This window comes from Nannospalax galili, unplaced genomic scaffold, assembly GCF_000622305.1.
Source record: "Nannospalax galili isolate Female #2095 unplaced genomic scaffold, S.galili_v1.0 scaffold371, whole genome shotgun sequence".
NCBI lineage: Eukaryota > Metazoa > Chordata > Mammalia > Rodentia > Spalacidae > Nannospalax > Nannospalax galili.
Genome location: NW_008331606.1, coordinates 964,416 through 991,530, shown reverse-complemented (window position 1 = coordinate 991,530; position 27,115 = coordinate 964,416). Strand labels below are relative to the sequence as shown.

At 41.2% G+C, this 27,115-nt stretch overlaps 1 protein-coding gene and 1 non-coding gene across 3 annotated transcripts in view; one reads left to right on the top strand and one right to left on the bottom strand.

Moving 5' to 3' along the window:
- Positions 1–21,006, top strand: part of Zdhhc9 (zinc finger DHHC-type containing 9) — a 38,951-nt gene extending 17,945 nt beyond the window's left edge. For both annotated transcript variants that reach the window (XM_017796520.2, XM_008826712.3), the window contains 7 exons: positions 2,243–2,401; positions 9,977–10,114; positions 11,023–11,071; positions 11,822–11,924; positions 12,526–12,629; positions 13,036–13,132; positions 17,742–21,006. In XM_017796520.2, the coding sequence (XP_017652009.1) occupies positions 2,243–2,401; positions 9,977–10,114; positions 11,023–11,071; positions 11,822–11,924; positions 12,526–12,629; positions 13,036–13,132; positions 17,742–17,858 (767 nt within the window). In that variant the 3' untranslated portion in view covers positions 17,859–21,006. The remainder of the gene's footprint in view (positions 1–2,242; positions 2,402–9,976; positions 10,115–11,022; positions 11,072–11,821; positions 11,925–12,525; positions 12,630–13,035; positions 13,133–17,741) is intronic.
- LOC115069198 lies at positions 9,484–9,613 on the bottom strand. The gene has a single exon (XR_003848479.1). It is a non-coding gene; the product is annotated as a small nucleolar RNA SNORA76 (small nucleolar RNA).
- Positions 21,007–27,115: the final 6,109 nt, after the last annotated feature.

Here is a 27,115-nt window from a genome sequence, read left to right as displayed (position 1 = left end):
CTTATTTAAGGCTATTTTTAAAAATTCTTTTTATTACATTTGGGGGGGGTAGTGCATGATCCATGGTATGTGTGTGGAGGTGAGACGATAACTTGCAGGAGTCAGTTCTTTCTTTACACTGTGAGTCCTAGGAATCAAACTCAGGTCATCAGTCTTGGTAGCAAGTGCTTTAGCCCACTGAGCTGTCTCATTGGTCCCTAGTTTTTGTTTTTAAATAATTTTTTGTCTTTTTCTGAGGCAGGGTCTCCCTGTATCCCCAGCTGGCCTGGAACTCACTATGTAGACCAGGCTGGCCTTGAATTCATAGAGATCCACCTACCTCTGCCTCTCAAGTGCTGGGACTAAAGGTGTGCACCACGATGCCTGGTGTCTTTGCAATAATTTCTTAAAAATGTATTTTATTATTTTTATTTTATGTGTATGCATGTATTGCCCGCATGTAGGTAAGCGCACCCATGTCGTGCAATGCCCATGGAGGACAGAAGAGGCTGTCGGATGCCCTGGGACTGGAGTTACTGACAGTTGTTAGCTGCCATGTGGGTTCTGGGATTCGAACCTGGGTCTTCTGCAAGAACAACCAGTATTCTAAACTGCTGAGCCATCCCTCCAGCCCCAGCAATAATTTTTTAATTGTATATATTAATTGTATGTGGTACTGGGTTTCAGCAGGACATTTTCATATTAGTATATGATGTACTTTGAGCATATTCCTCCCCTCCATATTTTTTTGGTCTTTAATTAATTTTATGTATATGTTTTGCCTGCATTTATTTAAATGTACCATATGCATGCAATGCTCCCAGAGGCCAGAAGAGGGCATCAGATCCCTTGGAACTGGAGTTATAGATGGTTATTAGCAGCCATGCACATGCTGGGAGCTGAACCTGGGTCCTCTGCACGGGCAGCCAGTGATCTTTTTTTCTTTTTAACTTTTACAAAAACTTTACTGAGAATTTCATACATGCATATAAGGTGTTTTGATCAAATCCATGCCCACTCCCTCCCCTCCAACAGTCCCTCCTCTGAAGAGGTAACCCTAAAATCTTTTAAGGATTAGATAGAAGCTCCCAAATACTTTTGACATTTTTGACCTTTGGAACAGATATGTTGCTAACAGGCCCAAGGACATTTTGACTTTAGCCAAGAAACTGGCTACTTTTCTTTGGAGTCTTTTTACCCTAACTGCCTAGCCAATTCCTACCTCCTATTCTTATCACGCCATCCTCTGAAGGGGTTACCCAAATTGCCAATAGGGAATTGGCGCGCCAACTGCTCTGGGCAGCCAGTGATCTTAACTGCTGAGCCATCTCTTCAGCCTCACTTTTTTTTTTTGTTTTTTGTTTGTTTGTTTGGGTTTTTTGTTTTTGTTTTTGTTTTTTTTGAGACGGATCTCATGTAGCCCAGGCTAGTTTCTAACTTGCTATGTGGGTGAGGCTTTTTTGAATTCCTGATCCTACTGCCTCTACTTCTCAAGTGCTTTGATAATAGATATGAAAAGTGCATGACTGGCAGTTTTCACTATTAAAAGGGACTCTGTGACATACTCTTGCATAAACCATCTTTTGTAGTTCTCTTTGAATTTTACTAATCCCCTCATAGACGTATTACTAGATCATAGAGTATACACATTTCAAATTTTGGTAGCTGCTAACATGTTCACTGGTAAGATATGTTTGACCTTTTCTAGGTATACTAGGTATTCTTTTTTTTTTTTTTTGGTCTTTTTGAGACAGGGTCTCCTTGTATCCCCAGCTGGCCTGGAGCTCACTATGTAGACCAGGCTGGCCTTGAACTCACAGAGATCCCCCTGCCTCTGCCTCCCAAGTGCTGGGACTAAAGATGTGTGCCACCACACCCGGCGGCATTCTTTTTAATACTTGTTAATGTAATAGGCAGAAATAATACCTCTGTTTTAATTTTATATGATTATTAGTGAAGTTAGATGTTTTCATTTCATATTTTGGCCAATTTTCTTTCTGAGGTTTTTTCTTTCTTGTAATCAGTGCTTCCTCCCCCCCAAAAAATTCTTGAAGAAACACTTTGTCATATGTACATCACATAATTGTGTGGCACACAGTAGAATTTGAGGGGATACTGTTAAGTTGAACTTCTAGTCTGAAAGTACCTGGAAAAGGGGAATCTAAAGAGCTTTTCATGGCCTCCATTGCTTTTGGAGAAATGGTGAGACTTTGGACTCTAATAATGGCTAGTAGTGTGTTTAAAGTATTTTACTGATTTACAGAAGCTACCAATGGTGCAGTGCCTCAGGGCCAACGACCACCTCCTCGTATCAAGAACTTCCAGATAAACAACCAGATTGTGAAACTGAAATACTGTTATACATGCAAGATCTTCCGGCCTCCCCGGGCCTCCCATTGTAGCATCTGTGACAACTGTGTGGGTGAGTAAAACCAAGGGGATGTTGCCTGAAGGAAAGGCTGAGTTGAACCAAGGGATCAGAGTGGTCACTAGCTCTTGGGAAAAGTCAAGGGACGTGAGAAGATAGATTCAGATGGGAAAGAAGGTAGATTCAGATAGGACAGCAGCTCCTGAACAACAGATGTACTTAAGGAAATGTCTAAAAAAATCTCTTTGATAAATTAGGGACTATACCTGTTTTGGAAAACCCAGTGTTGCTCTATGGGATCCATGTCAGATGGGGCCTACCTTCCATGGGCTGGGGGGGGGGGGGGGGGGGGCATCATAATCCACTAGAGGGCAGTATTGTGGAAGGCCTATGCCTAAAGTAGCAGCATTCTTTACATTCTAACTGCATTCTAGCCACTGTTGAGTGCTTTCCCTTTCTTGCATTTAAGGCTCATAGCAATCCCCAGAAACCAGTGGTATCCCCATAAATAGTGAAGTGCCTTTGTGTAAGTTCATGTAATTGGCATGAGATGGTGCTCGAACAGGTTTGATGTCCAAGCCCTCATTTGTTTTTTATCTTTGCTACTGCTTCATGTGTAGGCGTGCAAAACACAGGGTCTGTGTTATCATCTGCATATGTGGCTTAGTTGTACATACTTACTGCTTTGTGCTGAACCCTGGGGGAGATCATGCACAGGCAATAAATTATTGATAGGCGTATATGTCACACTGCTATTATCACTGACATAATTCTAACATTCTGTATGCCATATACTACATCCAAGGACCTTGCTTTCATTTTACTAGCCAATTCTTTAGACAAAGCTTGGGGGAGCTATATCCTGCTTATATGGTCCAAACTGATATGTGGCTTAGATTTTATGACTGTTTTGCCTGAATGTAAGTACATCATGTGCGTACCTGGTGCCTGTCGAGAACAGAGAAGCCGTGGGATCCTCTGGAATTGGTGTTAGCTGCTATGTGGATGCTGGGAACTGAACCCAGGTCCTCTGGAAGAGGAGTAAGTACTCTTAACTACTGAGTCACTTCTCTAGTCTCTGGGATATACTACTTTTATATCTTTATTTTTTTGACAAGTACACAGCTCACTGTTCTTAAAAAAATATTACTTTCTCTTTTGTGTGTGTGTGTGTGTGTGTGTGTGTGTGTGTGTGTGTTGGTATACATGCATGTATGTGAGAGCCAGGAGACAACCTTATGTGTCATTTTTTAGGAATCATCACTTGTTTTTAAAGTAAGGGTCTCTCACTGTGACCTGGGACTCACCAAATAGGTTAGGCTGGCTGGCCAGTGAGCCCTGGGAATCCCAGCCTCTCCAGTGCTGGGATTATAAACATGTGCCCTCACTCCTGGCTTTTTAAAACTGGGTTCTGTGGATGCTTGCACAGCAGTAGTAAAATATAAATAAAATCCTATTTTATTATTTTATTTTATTTTATGTCTTTTTGAGACAGGGTCTCCCTGTAGCACCAGCTGGCCTGGAACTCACTATGGAAACCAGGCTGGCCTTGAGCTCATAAAGATCTGCTTGCCTCTGTCTCCTGGGTACTAAGATTAAAGGCATGTGCCACCATGCCCGGCATAAAACCCAGTTTTAAATTCACTCTGTTTTGCTATATTTTTCCAACTCCTTCATTTCTAAAATGGGGCCAAACATGACATAAGAGATTTTAAATTTCTAAATTAATTTTTATGTGGTACTGGAGGTTGAATCAGGGTCTCACATATGCTTGGCAAGTACTTTACCACTGGTTATATCTCTAGCTCTTAATTGTTAAAATTAATGTACAAAATAATGGGCTTCATTCTGACATTTTTCTATGTATATATCATTATGCTTTGCTCATATTTGCTCTTTACAGTTCTCACACCTCTTCATCTTCTTTGTCTACCCCAATTAGTCTCCCCTTTGATTTCATGTCACACACACGTACACATACACATACACATATACACACACCTGAATCTAGATTCTGCATGTGACTGAAAACATGTATTACTTATCTGAATATGTATGACTTATTTTGCTTAACATAATTATCTCTAGTTCCATCTGTTTTCCTGAAAATGACTTAATTTCGTCCTTCTTTAGCTAAATAAAATTCTATTGTATATGTATAACAGATTTTTTTTTCTTTTTAAAAAGATTTAATTTATTTTTATTTTATGTGTATGAGTATTTTGTCTGTACATATGCAAGTGTGTGCCTGGGGCTCACAGAGGCCAGAAGAAGGCATTGGGTCACCTAGAACTGGAGTTAAGGATGGTTGTTAGCTGCCATATGGGTGCTGAGAACTGAACCTGGTCCTTTGAAAGAGCAGTAAGTGCTCTTAACCGCTTAGCCATCTCTCCAGCCCCTACCATATTTTCTTTAGTTATCTATTGCTGGGCTTCTAGACTGGTTCTATTATTTTGGCTATTGTGCATACTGCAGTAGTAAGCATGGATGTGCAGGTATCTCTGTGCTATGCTGAATTAGATTCCTTTGGAGACAGAAATGGTATGGTATAGCTGAATAATATGGTAGTTTTTTTTTTTTCGTTTTCTGAGGAACCTGTACAGTGATTTCTGACTTCTTTAAATATAAGAGCTTTTTTTTTTTGTTGTTGTATGTTTGTTTTGATTTGTTTTGTTTTGGGTGGTGTGTGGACATGCTTGTGTGTATATGTGTGTGTGTGTGTGTGTGTGTGTGTGTACATGTACATATGCATGTTGAGTCCAGAGTTGGGCATTGAATGTCTTCCTCAATTGCTCGCCACCTTTTTTTAAAAAAAAATTATTTTTGTGTGTATGAGTGTATTGCCTGCATGTATGTAAAGTGCACTCATGCTGTGCAGTGCCTCTGGAGGTCAGTAGAGGGCACCAGATCTCCTGGAACTGAAGTTATGGACAGTTGTTAGCTGCCATGTGGGTGCTGGGATAACCGCTGAGCCATCTCTCCAGTCCTGAGCCATCTCTCCAGTCCTGGTCTCCACCTCTTAAACTTAATTTTAGTGTGTGTGTTTGGGTATATGATATGTGTGTTGGAGTGTGCATGCCACAAAGTGCATGTGGAAGTCAGAGGACAACTTTCATGTGCAGTTCTCTTTCTACCTTTTAAGTGGATCTTGGAGATTCAACTTTTGTCATCAGGCTTTCATGGCAAGCACTTTTATCTGCTGAACCATCTTGATGGTCACTCTCTACCTTATTTAATTTTATTTTTTAAAGATTTATATACTTAGAAAAAAAGAAACAATAAAACAAACAAACAAAAAAGATTTATATACTTGGGGCTGGAGAGTCAGCTCAACGATTAAGTATGCTGGCTGTTCTTGCAGAAGAATTGGGTTTGAATCCCAGCACCCACATGGCAGCTAACAACTGTCCATAACTCCAGTTCCAGGGTATCTGACACCCTCTTCTGTCCTCCGAGGGAATTGCATGACACAGGTGCACTTACATATATGCAGGCAATATACTCATGCACATAAAATTAAAGAAAAAGATTTATATACTTTTATGTGTATGAGTGTTTTGCCTGCATGTAGGTGTGTATATGCACCACATGTATGTCTGGTGTCCATGGAGGCCAGAAGAGGGCATAGGAGCCCCTGGATCTGGAGTTACAGACAGTTGAGATCCACCATATGGGTAGTGGGAGCTGAATCCAGGGCCTCCTCTAGGGCAGCTAGTACTTTTAACCCCCTGATTCATCTTTCTAGCCCCATCCACCTTGTTTTTTGAGGCAGAGTCTCTTTGAATTTAGAACTTGCAGATTCAGCTAGACTGGTCTGCCAATGAGCCCCAGGGATTCTCCTGTCTCTACTTTCCCAATGCTGGGGTTACAGGCATGGGTTGCCATGCTTAGTCTTTTATGTGGGTGCCAGGGATCTAAACTCAGGTCCTCATGCTTGCATGACAAGCACTTGACAATCTGAGCTATCTATCCAGCCTGATAAGATTTGAATATTGCTTTTTTTCCTTAAAATTAGACTCTGAGCTTTTTTTCCTACATTTTTTTTGTCTTTTTGAGACAGGGTCTCCCTTGTAACCCCAACTGGCCTGGAACTCACTATGTAGACCAGACTGGCCTTGAACTCACAGAGATCCACCTACCTCTGCTTCCCGAATGCTGGGACTAAAGGCATGTGCCACCACACCAGACATTTTTTCTACACCTTTAAATTTTTTTTCAAATGAATCATTTTAATGAGTACATAATCCATCATAAGGTTGTGTTCTAGTTTATTTAGTCACTCTTCTGACATTAGATGTTATTCCCTATTCAATTTTATTTATTATTATAACACTGAAATAAACATTATTGAGCTCAGCCAAGTGTGGTAGTATACACTTGTAATTCCAGCACTTGAGAGGCCAAAGTAGGAAGATTGTGAGTTCAAGGAAAGCCTAGGATACATGGTAAGACCCTGTTCAAAAAATATTATTAAGCTTGAAGCAGGTGGATAACTGTGAGATCAAAGCCAGCCTGGTCTACATAGTGAGTTCTGGGCTAGTTGGGGCTACAGGGAGACCGACGTTTCAAACAAACAAACAAACAAACAAACAAACACGCAAGCAAGCAAGCTAGGTAGCTAGCTAACTAACTAACTAACTAACTAACTAACTAACTAACTAACCTAACTAACTAGCTAACAATCTAACAAACACAAGGGCTAGAGAGATGACTCAGTGGTTAACAGTATTGACTGCTCTTACAGAGGACCCGGGTTTGGCTTCCAGGACCTACATGGCAGTTTACTATCATCTGTAACTCTGGATTAAGGGTATCTGATGCCCTCTTCTGGCTTCTGTGGTCATTGCATGACACAGGTCACATACATGTGGGCAAAACATCAAACACATAAAGCCAGTCAGTCAATCAATCAATCAGTCAATCAATCAATCAATCAGTATTATGGAACCTTGTTATATAAGTAGGAATATAAAATTGTGTATCCACTGTAGAGATCAGTTTGGTAGTTTCTCATCACTATATGAGCCAGCAGTTGTACTCCTGAGCATATACCCATATGTTTGCTTTGGCTATGATAGCAAACTACTATAGAATGTGTTCTTTGATTCAAAGAAATGTACATGTCTTACAGTTCTGGAGTCTGAGAAGTCCAAAATCTAGTTAACAATAGGGTCAGTTTTGGGTACAATATCTTTCTGTGGCTTGCAGATGGCTTCTTACTTGCTATGTCCTCAAATAGCTATTTTTTCTGTGTTTACACATTTTTTTATATTTTACTTATTATTTTTATTTTATGTATATGAGTGTTATGCCTGCATGTAGGTAAGTGCACACGTGTCGTGTAATGCCCACAGAGGACAGAAGAGGCTGTTGGATCCCCTGGAACTGGAATTATGGACAGTCGTTAGCTGCCATGTGGGTGCTGGGATTCAAACCTGGGTCTTCTGCAAGAACAGTCAGTGTTCTTAACTGCTGAGCCATCTGTCCAGCCCCCTGTGTTTACACATTCTTAGTGTCTCAACTTCTTAGGAGGACACAAATCCTATTGAATTAGGGCCCCACCCTTATGACCTCATTTAACAGCCATGGAGGTGAGGATTTCAACATATGGGTGGCCAGGGGTACATAATTCTGTGAACAGCAATAGCTAAAAGAATTTGAAAACAAGTATTCAAAACATGTGTCCATAGATGTTCATAGTATCATTAATCATAGCAGCTAAAATGTAGCAGCAACCCAAGTGCTTATCAACAGATGAATGAATAAACAAAGTGAGATATATTGATATATTGCAACAGTATTCAGTCATTAAAAAGAAGTATTAAGCTGGGCATGGTGGCACATGTCTTTAATCCCAGCACTCGGGAGGCAGAGACATGTGGATCTCTGTGAGTTCAAGGCAAACCTGATCTACATAGCTGAGTTCCAGGTCAACTGGGGCTACAGGGAGACCCTGTCTCAAAAAAAAAGTATTGATATGTGATAGCATAGATGAACCTTGAAAAGAAGCCAGACACATAAGGACAAATATTGTACAAATTGATTTATATGAAATGTCTAGAATAAGCAAAGTCATAGAGGTTAGAAATTGCCAGAGAATAGGGGATGGGAGAATGATTGTTTAATGAATACAGAATTTCTATTATGGTTATGAAAATAATTTGAAAACAGTGATGATGATTGTACAACATTATGAAAATGACTAATGTCCCTGAGCAACATACTTAAAATGGTTAAAATGGTAAATTTTATGTTATTTATTTTATCACAATAAAATTCTAATAAAACATTATTGAACTTAAAATGCTCTGCACACTTCTATTTCCTTATGAGAAGTTACTGATATGTACCAACAAATTGCTCTCTGGAATGACATTCTCAGTGTATTTAGAAGAGCCCATTTTACCATATTCTACCTGGTAGTGGCTATGATTATTTGTTTTCTTTCTTTTTTCTTTTTTGGCCTTTTTGAGATAGGGTCTTCCTGTAGCCTCACCTGACCTGGCACTTGCTATGTAGACCAGCATGGCCTTGATCCACCTGTGTCTGCCTCCTGAGTGCTGGTATTAAAGGTGTGTGCCACTATACCTGGCTTGGCTCTGTGTTCTTATTTTGAAAGGCAAAAATATTTTATTATTTTAATAGTATTTCACTGAATTATTAGTGATTTTGAAAAAAATTAATGTTATATGATGTCTGTTAGCTATTTTTACCTTATTTTATTTGTCTCTTTTTACCCTATTTTCTTTGCTGTTTATTTTAGGAGTATATTTTATTTTTATTTCCAAAGTTATTATAACTGAAAAATTTGTATATACTGAAAACTCTTCCCAGATCTACTCCCACCTTCCTACCCACCCAACTTCATGTCCACTTTTTTTTTAAAGACTATTGAGTACAATATGTGTTGCCCAAATACTCTTATTTGAAAAAGCAGTGTCTCTGCCCTTAACTGACAGAGCAACACAGCTCATTTGACCGCTCAGAGCCTTAGGTCCTCATCTGTAAAATGAGAGCATATCGTTTTGAATAACTTCCAGTGTAATTATAAAGAGCGAATGAGCTATCATAAAAACATTTTGGTAAAATAAAGAATGCCAACTGTGCTTTTTCTTTTTCTTTCTTTTTGCCCGCGCCCCTGTAGCTGGCGGTTAAAAGGGCCACCCGTAATGGGCAGGTGGCGCCAGTTATGCAGGAGCAATGTGCCCTGGCGCTGCAGCTGAACCCCTGGCGCCACGAGGAGGCGCGGCGGGAGCTCAGTAGCGCGTCTTTTTCTTTTTTCTTTTTTTCTTTCTTTTCTTTCTTTCCTTCTTTCTTTCTTTCTTTCTTTCTTTCTTTCTTTCTTTCTTTCTTTCTTTCTTTCTTTCTTTCCCTCCCTCCCTCCCTCTCTCTCTCTTTCTCTCTCTCTTTTTCTTTCTTTCTTTCTTTTTTTTTTTTTTGAGACGGTCTCACTATGCAGCCCTGCCCCACCAGCAACTCAGAGATCCACCTGCATCTGTCTCCTGAGTGCTGGGACTAAAGGCTTGCGATGCCATGCCCACTCAGCTCCCTAGATTCTTTGAATTAGGTGTTATATGGGAGGAGGGGCTGCTCTTGTTTGGAAATTTGACGTTCAACTCTCTCCCACAGAGCGCTTCGACCATCACTGTCCCTGGGTGGGAAATTGTGTCGGAAAGAGGAACTACCGCTACTTCTACCTCTTCATTCTCTCTCTCTCCCTCCTTACAATTTATGTCTTCGCTTTCAACATCGTCTATGTGGCTCTCAGTGAGTAAAGAGGGAAGCTTCTGTTGCTGGTGTGGGCGTGGGGCGGGGAAAGGCTTGAGGGTAGCTCAGGGAGCGACTGGGTTTCTCGTGGCACTTTTGTCATTAGGAAGGCACCTTGGGAACAGTCAGAAATGAGCACTATCTTCATCTCTTGAGCTACAAACCTCAGTTCATATCAGTAAATGTTTACTGAGTGTGCTGGCCTTCTTTCTGCCCCTCTGCTGGGGATGGGGATCATACTATTGATCTGTATCCGGAGTACTGGGTAATTCTGAGGTGACCCAAAAGGTTGGGTATATATATGCTTCTGAACAATCTCTTCTTCTGTCTTGTTAGATCTGCCTTTGTGCTAGGTGGTAGAAGGGGTTTTACAAGAGAAATATCGTTTAATATCTAGATCACAGTGCATTTGAGAGATGGAACATACACACCCATATGTGTGCATGTGTACACACAGAGAAGCTAAGGACAGGTGGGGTGTGGAGTTAAGCAAATGGTTTTGATCAAGATACCTTCATGGAAAGAGAGGAACTCTCAGCTGGATAGCACACAGGGAGGGGCATAGATGAGAAGATTTTTTTCAACTATTTCTTGTTTCTTTCATCTCTTACTATCCCACTGCATGTCTGTACTTGGGGTCTAGAAGAAGGGATGTGAGCCCAATGCTTGGCTTCTGCCCTGCTCCTGTCTAGTGCCTAGCCCTACTTTGGAGCATGTTGGGAATGTGAACTCAGTCACAGGATTGCCAGTTGAAGGAGAGACACTTTGCCCTTACCCCAGTGGGAGCTTCTCTCTTGTCAGAGTATAGTGTGGGACAGGGAACAGAGGGAGGGGAGTGGACACTAGGGGGCTTTTATAGTTTTGACTAAAGTCAATAACTTTTCTCTCTGCTCCTCCCAATTTCACAGAATCCTTGAAAATTGGCTTCCTGGAGACATTGAAAGAAACTCCTGGAACATATCCTCCCCTGGCAGTATGTCCCTGTGAAACCATCTTAAACTACTTTTCAGCATGTTTTCTCCCTTCAGCTCTCCCACCATCTAGTTTTCCAAACATCAGTGAACACCAAAGTCTAAAATTAAAAAGTGTAGTCCTAGTGTTAGCACCTGGAATGGAAAATGGTCAGGACTTAAAGAGAGGTTTGTCCCTTTCCTCCTTCTTGGCTGTCTCCCCCACTACCCCTGAGTCCTTCCGGGCTGAACCTTGACTCCCTTAGCTGTCTATCCTTTCACTTAGTACATTTTGTGCCATTACTGGAAAACCTGCACTCTTGTTTCAGTTAAGGTGTATTTTGTGCAGTAACTACATTTCTAAAAAGGAGATTTAAAGAGATTTGGATAAACTGTATCATTTCTTTTCCACTATTTTTTTCATTTATAGCTTTTTTTGGGTGGTATTTCCATTAGCAGTTATGGCCAACATTGTTTAGCCTGACACCTTTCTAAATGCCCCCTTCATAGAACCAATAGGCAAACACTACACTAGAGATGCCAGAGATTTATCCGGAGTGAATAAACAGAAACCCTATGACTTTCATAAAGGGTGTATCCAGTGAGTTTAGAATTAGTCTGTTTTTACATATGGGTGTTTAGTTTTTTGTGATATTTGTTCCAAGACATAATGATGGTGTGACTCGTCTCATGAATATGGACCAAGGCATCAAGTTCCCTGCTGTGATGTCTTCAACATTCCTTAACCTAACCTCACTGTTCTAGAAGTCCTCATTTGCTTCTTCACACTCTGGTCTGTTGTGGGACTGACTGGATTTCACACTTTCCTCGTGGCTCTCAACCAGACAACCAATGAAGACGTGAGTCAACTTTCTCTTTTACTCACTGTGTATTCTTCTCTAAAGACCATTCTCTTGTTACTTGTTATGGAACCAGATCCTGGAAAGTTGAGACAGGCCAAAACCTGGCTTGGGAGATTGTGAAATCAGTAATGTAGAAGAGAAGGCAGATAGTTTTGTTTGGAGCTGAGTGCCTATAGAGCATTAGGAAGAGGTTGAAAAGTTGAATAGGCACAAAGTCTTTTAAAAATTTTTTTTTGTTTATTTTTATTTGTTTATTTAGGTCTTTTTGTATTTATTTGTTTATTTATTTATTTTGGTATTTTTGAGACAGGGTCTCCCTGTAGCCCCAGCTGGCCTGGAATTCACTATGTAGACCAGGCTGGCCTCGAATTCACAGAGATCCACCTGCCTCTGCCCCCCGAGTGCTGAGGTTAAAGGCGTGTACTGCCGCGCCCAGCATCTTAACCATTTTAAATGTATAGTTCAGTGACATTTAGGACATTCATGTTGTTGTGCAACCATTGCCACCATCTACCCCTTGAATTTTCTCATCATCCCATGCTGCATGTATTTTCTTCAGCATAAGTTTTTAATGTAAGCCCTGGCTTTTATCCTGCAGATCAAAGGATCATGGACAGGAAAGAACCGTGTTCAGAATCCCTATAGCCATGGCAACATTGTGAAGAACTGCTGTGAAGTGCTTTGTGGCCCCTTGCCCCCCAGGTACTCGAGTGATTAAAATCCCCTGGAGGTCCTAGGATGAACCACTCAACTCTACCCTACTACCTGCTCTGAGGCATTCTTCTCAAAGAGCAGTACAAGTTTTTAACTGCTGAGCCATTTCTCCATTCCCCCATTTTTCTGACTGGAGCTTCGTGGTGTCAAATACATCTTCCTGAGAGTTGTCACATAGCACCATATCTACATGGACCAAAAACCTTGGGCTGGTTATTTCATTTTGTCCATGGTTAATGTGACACCCACTGGTTTGTGGAAGAAAAAAGAAAATGGTAGATGTGAACTAGGGTCAGGACAATTGCCAAAGGGCATGTACATAGCAAGGTTCAGTGGAATGAGCTGGTAGAAGGGTGAATGCCAAATTCTTGACTAACTCTCCTGTCTCTGTCAGTGTACTGGATCGAAGGGGTATTTTGCCATTGGAGGAAAGTGGAAGCCGACCTCCCAGTACTCAAGAGACCAGCAGCAGCCTCTTGCCACAGAGCCCAGTAAGTGTTGTAGACTTATGGCTGAGTCAGTGGATAGAGACCATGTCGGCTACCTGTATTACAGCTTAGAAATATAATTGTGCAATTTTATATCCTAACCTCCCCAGGTTCCCTGTCTCTGCTTCTGCCCTGATTACTGCCTTCAGCTCTTTGTGCCCTTGATGTGAATTAAGATTTATTCATGGGGTTGGGGATTTAGCTCAGTGTAGAGTGCTTGCCTAGCAAGCACAAGGCCCTGGGTTTGGTCCTCAGCTCTGAAAAAAAAAAAGGGCTACTCATTTCTTTGACATACATTGAGCTTATTTTGTGCCAGCCACTTTCCTGTGTGCTAGGGATGCACCAGTGAGCAAGGCAAATGATGTCCGTACCCTGAAGAATATTATCTGGTGAGGATGAGGGCCAAGAAAACGGACCATTGCTCAATGTATGAAAAGTAGCTCATGAGGAAAGCATAAAATATTATAGAAGCAGAACGGGCATGATGGCACAGGCTTTTAATCCCAGCACTTGGGAGGTGGAGGCAGAGGCAGGCTGATCTCTGTGAGAGCGAGTCCAGCCTGGGCTACATAGCTAGTTCCACGCCAGCTGGGGCTAAAGGGAAATCTTATCTCAAGCAAAGCAAAACAAAACAAAACCAACATACAATTCCCTAGTATAGTCACACTTATATGATTGTCACAATGAAAACATTTCATTATTCTTCCCCTTAAGCAACTACCCTTAGCAGTGTGGTCTGGCGACGGAAGCCAGGGCCTCACATATTCTCGGCAAGTACTCTGCCAGTGAGCTCTATGCCCAACTTAATTATTTTTATGTGTATGAGTGTTTTGCCTGCATGTGTGTAAGTGCACCATGTGCATGAAAATCTGCAGATATAAGAAGAAGGCATCAGATCCCCTGGAACTGGACAGTTGTTAGCTACCATGTGGGTGCTGGGAACCGAACCCAGGTCCTTTGGAAGAGCACTAAATGCTCGTAACCGCTGAACCATTTCTTCAGCCCCCTCTTGGCATAATTTTTTGGTCTTTTTGAGACAGTTGTAGCCCCAGCTGGCCTGGAACTTACTAGGTAGACCAGGCTGGTCGTAGTCTCACAGAGATCTGCCTGCCTCTGCCTCCCAAATGTTGGGATTAAAGGTGTGTGATTCCTCATCCGGCTTTTGGCATATTATTTATTTTTTGGTCTTTTTGAGACAGGGTCTCCCTGTAGCCCCAGCTGGCCTGGAACTTGCTGTGTAGACCAGGCTGGCCTCAAACTCACAGAGATTTGCCTCCCTCTGCCTCCCGAGTGCTGGGATTAAAGGCATGGGCCATCACATCTGACATTTGGCATATTATTGTTAACACTTATCTGTGTTATAATGTGGCAATATTTCATTCCTTTATATGACTGAATAATATCTTATCATACGGATATACCTTATTTTATCTATGCATTCACTAGTTGATATACATTAAGCTGTGTCCACCTTTTTATATTTATTTATTTATTTATTTTTTGGTCTTTTTGAGACAGGGTCTCCCTGTAGCCCCAGATGTCCTGGAACTCACTATGTAGACCAGGCTGGCATTGAACTCTCAGAGATCCGCCAGCCTCTGTCTCCCAAGTGCTGGGATTAAAGGTGTGCACCACCACGCCCGGCTATTTATTTTTTAATATTTTATTATTATTTTTATTTTATGTGTATGTGTGTATTGCCTGCATGCGTGTAAGTGCATCCATGTTGTGCATTGCTCACAGAGGTCAGAAGAGGGTATCAGATATCCTGGAACTGGAGTTTCAGATAGTTGTTAAGTGCCATTTGGGTACTGGGAATTGAACCCAGGGCCTCTGCAAGAGCAGTCAGTGCTCTTAACCACTGAGCCATCTCTCCAGCCCCCCACCTTTTTGTTTTTAAATTATTTATTTATTATTATTATGTGTGTATGGGGTGTGTGTGTATGTGTGTACGCATGCACATGTGCATGCCACATTGCATATGCAGAGGTCAGAGAACAACTTTCAAGAGTCTGTTCTTCTTCCACTTTGGGTTCCAGGGATTGAATTCAGGTCATCAGGCTTACTCATGAAGCACCTTTACCAGCCGAGTCATCTCACAGGCTCTGTTTCTACCTTTTGGTTATTATAAGCAGTGCTACTATGAGCATTTATGTGTAGACATGGCCATACCTTTTAATTATTCTTGGCTGTATGCCTGGGAATGAAATTCCTGGGTGATGCGATAACTCTATATAAATAAAACAATAACATCTTTTCAGACACTGCTGTGATGTTTTCCAAAGTGGTTGCACCATTTTTCTTCCCCACTAGCAATATCTGATGGGTTATCTGATCATTTTTATTTCAGCCTTGGTAGATGTGAGGTGTTATCTCGTTGTGGCTTTTATTTGCATTTCCCTGATGACTAATGATGTCATACATCTTTGCATGTAGGTATTGACCATTCTTCATTGGGGAAATGTTTATTCAAATCTTTTGTGTACATACATGTGTTCATGTGTGTGGAGGCCAGATGATCAATTTTAGTGTTGTTCCTCAAGTACTTTCCCACACCACTTTTTTTGAGATAGACTCTCTCCCTGGCCTCAAACTCGCCACATAGCCTAAGCTGGTTGCACAGTGAGCCATAACTACCCTGCTGATCCTGCCTCCTCAGTGCTGTGATTAGAAATGTGTGCAACCCCATCTGAGTTTTTTTCCCCTGGATTCTGAGGATCAAATTCAGGTCCTCATGTTTGCACAGCAAGCACTTTATCCACTGAGTCATCTCCCTAGCCCATATGTTCTAAGTTTTGATGTACTGCATTTTATTTCTTTTTCTTTTGTTGCTTCTGTTTTTGGGATCATATCTAAGTAACTGTTACCTAATCCAAGGTTGTGAAGATTTATACCTCTGTCTTTTGTAAGAGTTTCCTAGTTTCAGCTTTTACATTTATGTATTTGGTTCATTTTCAGCTAATTTTCATACATGGTGAGAGGTAGGAAGTACACTTATTCTTCTTCCTGTGGATAGGCAGTTGACTTTCTGCCATTTGCTGAAAAGACTGTTCCTTTTTCCATTGAATTATTTTGATACCTTTGTTGAAAATCGATTGACTGTAACTATGAGAGCTTCTTTCTAGACTCTCAATTATATTCTGTTGATCAATATGTCTGTTCTTATGCCTATACCACACTATCTTTGTACTTTAGCATTGACCTAAGTTTTGAAAACAGAACTATGAGTCCTTTGACTTAATTCCTCTTTTTCATGCTTATTTTGGCTCTTCTCAGTCCCTTAAAAATCCCAAATGAACATTAGGGTTGGCTTAAATTTTGTTAGTTTCTACAAAGAAACCAGCTGGAATTTTGATAAAGATTACATTGACTCTCTAGATTAATTTTTGGAATATTGTGATTCTAACACGATTTGGTTTTTTGAACCATTAATACAACTATCATTTGATGGAGATGTAGCTCAGTGGTAGAGTACTTGCAAAACACACTTAGAGGCACCAGATATGTCTCTCTGCTGCTCGTCTTCTCCCAAGTGGTGGTATAGTGGGTAATCAGCTCTCTGCCAGGTAGGAAGGGAGCTCTTACCTGAAAACATGGGCTGTCAGTTTTGTTTACTTTCATTTTCTTTGATTTCTTTCTACAACATGTTGGAGTTTTCAACATTAAGTTTTATAGTTCTTTTGTTACATATAGTTCTTTTTTACGCTAATGTAAATGAAATTGATTTCCTAATTTCATTTTTTGATTCTCATTGGATTCTATAGGAACACAATTACTGTTTGTATATTAATCTTATATTCTGAAACTTTAGCAAATATGTCCTAATTCTAATAGATTTTTAGATTTAGACTTTGTTTTAAAAGAGAATCCTCCTTTTATGAGTGTACTTTTTGTAAGATTATTCTCTCGCTCGCTCGCTCGCTCGCTCACACACGTGCTCTTTTTGCGACAGGGTCTCCCTGTAGCTCCAGCTGGCCTGGAATTTGCTATGTAGACCAGGATGGCCTCAAAGTCACAGAGATCTGCCAGCCTCGGCCTCCTGAGTGCTGAGATTAAAGGTGTGCGCCACCATGCCAAGAATAGCAAACTCATGTTTCTATATTGTTATCATTTTGAATAAAAATTTTTTGGTGAATCTGCTCTAAATCATAACAGTCTTGGTTGTATATGGGAGAGGATGTTATTTTAGAATCACTTATGAGACATTTTAAACCATATATATCATTTGATAACCCACTTTCTTAGGTTTGGAACCACCATTCTAATAAATTCTGTTAGGACTGAAACAGGCTCGAAAGCCATTGGGTCAGACCTTGTTAGATAAGCACACTATAATATTCTGTTGTGATGGGTGTGCATGCATACAATTATTTCTGGTTCCTGTTATTATTATCATAATAATGGAAATATCTATCCATAACGGCTAAGGATAGACCTCAAATAAGCTTCAAGTGATTCTGTTGAGATGATAGCCTGGCTTTAGGTCCGAGTTTGGTGACCGTGGCTGCACCTTTAGTGTCACTGTGGTTGAGGGCTTCAGATGTTGTGGATTATCTGCATTTGGATTTTGAGAGAGAGCTTTGGGTTGAATCTGATATCTTTCCCTTCTCAGGCCCCAACAGAACATATGAACTCTAATGAGATGCCGGAGGACACCAGCACTCCAGAAGAGATGCCACCTCCAGAGCCCCCAGAGCCACCACAGGAGGCAACTGAAGCTGAGAAGTAGCTGATCTGTGGAAGAGACTTTTGTTTGTGTTTAATTAGGGCTATGGGAGATTTCAGGGGAGAAGATAAACCTGAGACAGAGAGCAAATAAGCTGTCCCTTAGTTACTATTTTCCTTTGGTCTTTAGTCACCTAATTGAGCACTGGCATTTTCTTGCTGCAAACTTTTTTTAAAATTTCTAGACTCAAGGCAGTGACAGAAGATGCCAGTTACCTCTGGCAACTGGACAAATGGGTCTCTTGGGACGTGGCACTTGTTTTCCCTTGTCTCAGCCACAAGGTTTGCTTGGACTCCCCCTTCTCTTCCCTTCAGATCCCAGCTCTCCTGCTGGCAGTCATTGGTCTCATTCTGGGACTAAAGATTCTCAAGACTGGCTCAAGTTCTTTTCAGCTGCTGCATGTCCTGAGTCCAGAGGCAGTCACAGAGACCTCTGACCAGGGAATCCCAACTAGACTCTTAGCTCCTTCAGAATCAATGAGGAATGGAGAGTGTGGCTGAAGGATTCTCCTGGCTAAAAAAGTGCCAGTATTGCCAGCCAATCCTTTTAGGAATAGGGCAGGTACCTTCCACTTGTATTTATTCGTGTAGTTTCTCCTTTCTCCCCCATCCACTCTCTTAACATCTAAGCCCCACTCTAGATGATATATGTAAGTAGTCATAGTAGAGATAACAATTTACATTTCTCATAGATTCTCCAGAAACTTCAATGCCTGTGCTATTCTCAATAAGCATTGAGGAGATGCCAACAGCATAGCCCCTCACACTCTCTGTCTCATCTCCTCTCCTTCCTCATTAGCCCATTTTAATATTCTTCTTTTGACTCCTGCTCCCATTAGGAGCAGGAATGGCAGTAATAAAAGTCTGCACTTTGGTGGTTCCTTTTCCTCAGAGGAAGCCTGAGTGCTCACTTAAACACTACCCCCTCAGACTTCTTGTGTAAGGCCTCCAGAGGCCCTGAATGCACAAATGGGGAAACCAAGGCACAGAGAGGCTCTCCTCTCCTCTCCTCCCCTGCCCTCCCCTCCCCTCCTATCCCCTCCCTCCCCTCCTCTCTTCTCTTCTCTTCTCCTCTCCCTCTTCATCCCCACAAAAAAAGAGAAAAAGAAAAAAAGAGAAAAAATAAGGCTAAACAGTACTTCCATTAAGCCTCGGCTGAGAGAGGGAAAGCCCAAGCACTGCTGCCCTCCCGGGTATCCCACTCCAAGGCCTCAGCCCACCTCAGGCAATGGTAACCACACCAGGGGCTTCATCTAAGCCCCACTCTTCCAGCACTTCCACCAGCAGAGTCCCAGAGCCACTTCATCCTGGGGGTGGGCTGTGGCCCCCAGTCAGCTCTGCTCAGGACCTGCACTATTTCAGGGAAGAAGATTTATGTATTATATGTGGCTATATTTCCTAGAGCACCTGTGTTTTTCTCTTTCTAAGCCAGGGTCCTGTCTGGATGACTTACGGGGATGGGGAGGGGGTGTGAACCAGAACTCTTACTCTATTTGAAGGCAATTAAACTGTGTCTAATGCAAACTGCCTGCCTCCTCCTTCCCCCTCCATTTCAAGAACCACCATGGGGATGTGAATGTGTTTGTGTGTTGGGTGTGGGGGGGTGGGGGTTGGAAGGGGTTGCTTGTTACCCATATTTCCATTTTCCAGGGTATCCTTGGGTTGAAGAGACAGCTCTCAAATTCAACCTCTCCATTGATCTATATTTCATTCTAGGCCGAAGTTTATCTTATTCTGGACTATGAAGCAAGGACTTTCTGAGCAATATACAGTGTGAACAGATCAAAAGGATAGCAAGATTACATTTACTTAAGAGAACATGTTCCTTTTTAGGATGTTGTTTTTAAGTAGATGAGCGCTGTTAATTGCAAATAAGTCTTGGTTATTGAAGTAGGCTCACTAGGGCCTCCCCTTGGAGATATTTCATTAGTGATCTTTTACACGTGATAGCATGTATTTCTTTTCAAATGTCTATAATCAAGACTCCTATCTCACTTTTTCCAGTTAACGGAATTCGTGACATTTGGCTGCTCCCAGGTTTTTTTCTGTGTCTTTCTGTTTTGCTTGTTGTGGGATCTGAACTTAACATTCCTGGGGGAGAGAGAGTCATTGGGAGAGAGATTGACACAGATTCCTCTCCTATCTGCTTCTTGTTTCCCATTCTTTTTCTGGCTTTCTCAGTTAGATTTCACTTAGTTCAAAATAAGGGCAATCTTGGAGAATGTGGAAGTTAGGTCTTTTTGGGTTTTTTTTCCGTCAACAGCCCATCTCCTATTTTGGGCCAAGATGGCTTTCTTTCCTCTCTCGACTTACCTCAGCTACTCTCCTGCTCTCCCTTAGGCCAATCAGAAGAGCTTTCTCTTTCTGATGGGAAGGATTAACATGGAAATGTCTTATCTCCAGTGCAAAACGATTTTTTAAATCTGCTTCCTCACACTCTTTTGCCCACTTTCTCTTTCTTTATAAACGTTCTGTATTTAAGACCTTGGCCTGAAGACCTGTCCCATTCATACCATGTACCTGTTGGGACAGTCCCTAGTCTGAGCTCGGATCAGAGGAGAGACTGAAGAATTGATCTTTCCCTGGGGAAAGGGGCCTTATATTGTTTGATCTTTTCAGTGGCTGACACTCTCTCCAACTCTCCCCTTCCTCTTCATTCCTCACGATTCCTATGCACCCACCCCACTTCCCCAGGCCAGGATGGTTGGCACTGATCCAAAACCTCTGAGAACAGGAGAAATTTCTGTCGTTTTGGTTCTGGGGCCCTCCTGGCCCTAGCTGAGATCATCATTGCCCCTTTTGCACTTTTCCCCAGGAGTGGGGTTGGGTTAGAGGTGGGTTGTAATTCTATAGCCACTAAATTCCATTTTTCCCATCCTGACCGTCCTGCCCTTACCCCTGAGGCCTCCTGTCCTACTGACCAAATCTCTTTACCTTGTTGGGGGGAAAAGTATTTTGTTTTTAAATCTATTTTCTAACTTAAATGCAATTTAATATGTAAATCTCTGCACTTTTGTGTGAGCCTACAAATGTGTATGTGTTGGGAGTTTTTCACTCCCTGGTATTTCTTAATAAAGAAATCTTTCTTTTGGGGGGAAGCCAATTAATGAAGGAGACTTGAATGATTTTAGAAATACAGGGCTGTCTGTTTCTTTGTGCTTCTGCCTCATTTATTTACTTGTGCCTAATGTGAGTGATCAGCCTCTCCCCCACTTTTGACTCCTCCTTCCTTTGAGATGGCCCTCAACTTAGTGGGTCCAAGAGAGGAGTGCCTGTCCTATATCTGGTACCTCTGTGGGACCACTTGGATTGGCTCAAGTGGTAACCTAGCAACTTAGCCCCCTCTTGCTCCCTGTGGCCTGGCCCTGTTAGCCCCTTTCTTCCAGCTCAGTTCATTCTATGCTCCTGAGGTTGGGGCCAGACTAGAGAAAAATCACCAAGAGATCACTGTAAATTTTTTTTAAGATAATAATTTGTTCTTATGTTTTGTTGCTACTAAAGAAGAGCAGTGTTCCAAATAATTCAAAAGGCATTTGTGTCACTTTTGAGAATATACTTTCTAAGAATCCCTTGCTGTTCTTAGGCAACAGTTTTTAAAAATAGCCTCAAAGATTCAAACTCTGAATATCATTAGTTTTAAAGGATGCAAACCCAACATACAAGAATGAATCTTGGTGAATTTCATGTTTTGGATAACTATGAAAGGGGAATAGGAAGTATAACTATATAGCAGCAGAACTTTCAAATGCCCAATACATCATGAATATATGTGGGAAAATGGTTTAACAGCTGGTCCTGATAATTTCACAAATAAATACAAAATGATTTTTATAATATTAATATACACTGAGTTTCCAGGGATGCAGCAACTATGTAGAGTGGGGAAAGGAGGTGGTTTATTTTTTTCAGAAACTTACTATGAGTTATTCCTCTCACTATAGTGCCATTCATGGGTATTTAAGTTGCCAACACAACCTACTTGTATGAATCTACATTTATATTACATTCAAGAGTGATTCTGTAGATAATTGGGTATACCTTGTACTTTATTATGTGTTTTAGTACAATCATTCCAAGGTATTCTTATTAAAATACATGTTCTCATAAATAACTTCCTTTTAATTTTCCCCCTTATAATATAGCTAGTCCAGTTGGCCCTTTATATTCTTGAGTTCCACATCCACATCCACAGATTTATCTAACCTTGGATGAAAGATGTTTTTTAAAAGTTACATCTTAGGCCTAGAGAGGTGGCTCAGTGGTTAAGAACACTGAATGTTCTTGCAGAAGACCCAGGTTCAGATCCCAGCACCCACATGGCAGCTAACAACTGTCCATAACTCCAGTTCTAGGGGATCCGATGCCCTCTTCTGACCTCTAAGGGCATTGCATGACACGGGTGCACTTTCATACATGCAGGCATACATGCATACACTTAAAATAAAAATAATAAAATATTTTTTTAAAAAGTTACATCTTTCAGCATGTATAGACTGTGTGTGCCGTATTCCACAATGTAGTATAACAGCTATTCGCATAAGATTCACATTGTATTTGTCATTATAAATATACTAGAAATGACTATAAGTACACAGGGGTGGGTGTGTAAGGTCCTATGCAAATACTACATAATTTTATATGAAAATCTGTGGATTTGGGTATCTTTCCGTGCTGGGGGAGGCAATGAAATCAATAATCCATGGATATTGAAGAATGACTGTGCATAATACTGCTCTCCTTGGAGGTATAAATAGGCTATATTAACTCTGAAAATCGTTTCAGGGTGTCAAAGTTACATTATAACATACTGCATATAGCAAGGGAATGTTAGGGCTGCTAGGGTTGAGAAGCACTGGATCAGATTGTCTCAGAGGTTCCTTTCTAACTCAAAATATTTGGAAAGCTTAGAGAGAAACAATATTTCCCTCCCCTCATACTGTCAATGCACTTTTTAAAAATTATCCATACTTTATGGTTGAAATATGGGAAAATAAGACAATTTTGGTGCCTTTTTGAGACAGAATCTCCCTGTAGCCCCAGCTGGTCTGGAACTTGCTATATAGACCAGGCTGGCCTTGAACCCACAGAGATCTGCCGGCCTCTGCCTCCCAAGTGCTGAGATTAAAAGTGTGTGCCACCATGCCTGGCTGAGAAATTTTTTTTAAACTCATCACTAAGATGTAATAGGTGTAAGTGTTTTGGTGTGTTTCTCTCTCTCTCTCTCTCTCTCTTTCTCTCTCTTCCTTCTTTCCTCCCTCCTTCCCTCCTTTGTGTGTGTGTCTTTAAACACAATGTGTAGCCACCTAGAAATATAGTTTTTATTTGTTTTTGCAGTGCTGAGATTTAAACCCAGGGCCTTGCTAAGTAAGCTTTCTACCACTGAGGGCTACATTCCCAGCCCCAAATAATCATTTTTAAACCTGATTTTTTTAAACTCAGTACTTTCTATATCATTAGGAATTATTGGAAAATATTTCTTGGTAATATGTCTAAGGCCATTCCCCTAGTATCACATATTTAGGAGTTTCCAATTTTTCACCATTTTAAATAATGCCTTGATGAACTTCCTTATGTATGGGCATATCTGTGGTTACTTCCTTACATATTCCTAGAAGCAGAATTATTGAGTCAAAGAGAATGCTCTTTTGCACACTCTTTGCCAATTTGTCGTATGGAAAGGCTGTCCAGTTTGTGCTACCAGCAACGTACCTCAACCCATGTCATACAAACTTTTGATGCAGTAATTTGATAGTTGACAGCCTATATCTCAGTGTCTTGTAGTTTATTTTTGTTTGGTTAGTAGTGAGATTACACATTTTCTGTACCTCTCTTCTGTCTTATATTTAATGCTGTTTGTATTTCTTCTGTGAATTGTCTGTCAAGTCTTTTGTCTATTTTTCTTCTGGTATCAGATGGTTTTCTGATCAATCAATAAATTAGAGCTTAGAGCTCACACTCAGCCTTGGGCCAGGACATGAGTGACCTTTGATTTAGAAGCGGTTTTACAATTCCAAAATATGGAGTAGAGTTACTGCTTTGATGTTCCACGTTCCTTTGCTTTCTTGAAGTCCAACTTCCCACTGTTTTTTTCTGCCAGCTGCCCATCTGTTTGACTATCTTTCAATAGCTATTTGGCTGTTCGAAGTTGGATGAAAGAGTTAGAATTTGTGTCCAAATAAGACACATGACAATTATTTGTCATAAAATACAGGCTCTGTTGAACAACATAACTGAAAGGAGCCTATTGATCACATGGGCTATGTTGCTTGTTTGCGCTCTCATATTCATGATCTTCCTCCAAATTAAGTACAAGGACTTATGCAAAGTCACATAAAGAGTTATGGATAGAGCCAAGACCAGAAGATGTACTAACTTCGAGCCCAGAAAGCTTTCTAGTATAATCTTCTCCTTCTCTGTTAAGGTATTAACAGAAGGAGTTTAAATTACAGAAGGGGTTTAAATTACTACAAATGCCATTTTAATGCAATAAGCCTTTCATTTATCTCACATTCAATAAGCAATTTCTGAGTTTTGATCATGTGCTAGGGTTAACTTTAGGTGAAATTGCATTGTTGACCTCATTCTCCTTTAAGTATGTGGAGACACAGGAATGGATTTCGGATTATTTGCCATTTTGGGGGTTACAGTATTGACACTGTCTCCACTTTTAGGCACACAGAGGGCTGACCATATATAGCTGGGTTGTCATGGCACTGGTTATTTGGTTTTTTGTTTTAAACTGGTGGTGGGATTTCTTTAGCATAGAAAGTCAGGAAGTTGCCTTGCCAGTTCCCACAATCAAGTTGGCTCTGCCTTTGTAAGGGCTATTGCCCTGGGCTCATTCTGGCTTTCTGACGCTATCCCTAACTGGTCCCAGAGGCAATAGTATACAAATGCTATATTGGTCACTGTGAAGTTATAGGAAAAGGTGAAGCCTACATATCAAGTACTATAGAATTCTTTTATTTAGGTCCTTCCTGGAGGGAGGAGGAGTCTGGGCTGCATCCAGCGGGGAGGTAGTTCCTTCCCACTTGATTGTGTTGTTGGCTGAATAATACATAATGTGGCTACCGTTGTGTGAGAAGTGAAGGTAGGCTCTATTGTGAAAGAGAGCTGGGAGAACCACTTCTTTTCCCAGCTTGGAAACCTCATACCTCATCCTGAATTTCCTGAATTGCAAGGGGGGTGGTGCTGGGCCCTGCTGGGACCATAGTGATCAACATACATTTTTTCTGTTATGAAAAAACTATTTTGAGCTTTTATTTCAGTGTCCTTGGTCTCTATGGTCCAACTATAGCCTCTATTTCTATGAAAAGCCTCAGTGGGGAGCTCAATGAATGAGTGAGAAGTTGGAAGGTGACCAGCAGGGACTAGGGCCTCTGCCTCATCTTGGACCCACACTGCTATTGAGGTTGGGGGCAGGTGGGAGAGAGAATGTGTGAAGGTCTTTAGGGAGCTGAACTTACCTAAGCCTGAGGTGGTCTTAGGTAGGTAGTATTAGGAGACTGCAAGTGAAAATGGAGAGACTTCAGCTGGTATGTGCTGGTTCCTGGGAAGAAGGAAATGTGCCTGTCACTTGAAACTGGGTGGTAACTAGCCAGACTTGAACCCTTTCTTGAACTGGACCTTTAGCTTCTTCCTTCTTACAACCTGTGGAAGTCTAATGCTTAGGACCAATCATCTACAAACTGGGCAGGCCTCAGGGCTGCCCCCAAGCTCCTTTAGATGAGCCTTCTCTCCATCACCAACCTTCCTTGTCATCAGAACTGGAACCCTCAACTGACCCTTGAAACCCAACATGGGTTTCTCCTGGGTATTTGGGGGTATCAGCTTGTCTCTGGACCATGTCAGGTGAGAATATCAGTCTGTGGAAAAATATATATTGACATGGACTCTGGGCCTAGTTTTGAGATAAGTACTTTGGAAATTACCAAAGGTTAAATACCTGTTATTGGCACTGTACACCAATAACTTGATATTTATTATCTTGTTTAGTTCTATAAATGTAGTATTAGACTATTATTCCCATTTTACAGAAAAGCAGTGCACATATAGCATACCTGAAGTCATGTAAGTAGTGAGTAGTGGTGCCGGACCTTGAAAACTAACTCCAATGTCATTTTTCATCCTGTATTGACTAAGGGTCAAGGGGAAGATGGCCTTGAAGGGAGTGAAATGGAGGTGTCAGAGTGGTGCAAATTGGGATACTTAAGACACACTCTTCATTGCAAAGTACATATACTAGTATCATGGGGCTAGTACTGTTCTTTCTTCATATGGTATGAGAACTGAGACTTAAGGAAGTTGCGTGACTTCTTTAAATTAACCCAGTTAGTAAGTGGCATCTAAGACTTGAACTCAGATTGTCTCAAATTCACAAATGCCAGGTGTCACTTTATTTTTTAGAGTAAATTGTGCTTGATGTTCTCTGGCCCTGGATGGGCACATAGGCAGAAATCTTCCCTCTTAGGCTAACCTCTCCCCATCCTTTCAAGGAGAGATACAGTCTCTTGGTCCTCTGATACCCAGACTGAAGTGAGAGTGTAAGTTCTCTCATCTGTGAAGCATCAGGCTTTTGGGCCCCAGATTTCAGTTTGCTGAGCTTGGGGCACTATTCATCTGAAAGTCCAGGAAGGGAGATAAGAGATTCTGACAACCCTGCCTGGAAAAGGGGCTTTGGGCTGACCTGTATCCATGCTGAGGCCTGTTTTTCTTGCTCCTCACTCCCTGGTCTTTTGTCTGCATTTCCTTGGGGCCCCTCCTTACCTGCTCCTCCTGTGATCGTTGGGGCCCTTGTGTGGCTACCTCCTTGCAGCCTGTAATCAATCATGCTAGAGGCCAAAATGAGTCCCATAGCTATGAGACCATTCCCCAGGGCAACAGAGGATTTCAAGACGTCATTTTCTCAAGCATTCCTCTTTTTCTAGTAGTTCCTTCTTCAACTTAGAGCTAATAGCCATTACCCAGGGTTATGGTGTTGTTTGTAAATTTTTATTTTGTGATGCTGGGGATGGAGCCCAAGTCCTAAGGCATCCTAGACAAGAAGAGTTCTACCACTTTGCAACACCCCAGTCCTTATCCAGGGATTTTTAAAACGTTTAGGGATCCCGTGGGGCATATGATATATTTTTTTAAAACACTTTGGATATTAGTTACCTGCAGCCATTCTTTCCAGAAGCTTTTGCCCAGTATTGGAGGTTAGAACTTTGGGTACTATTCATTTGTTAATTTGGTTAATTATACTTTTATAATATATATAAT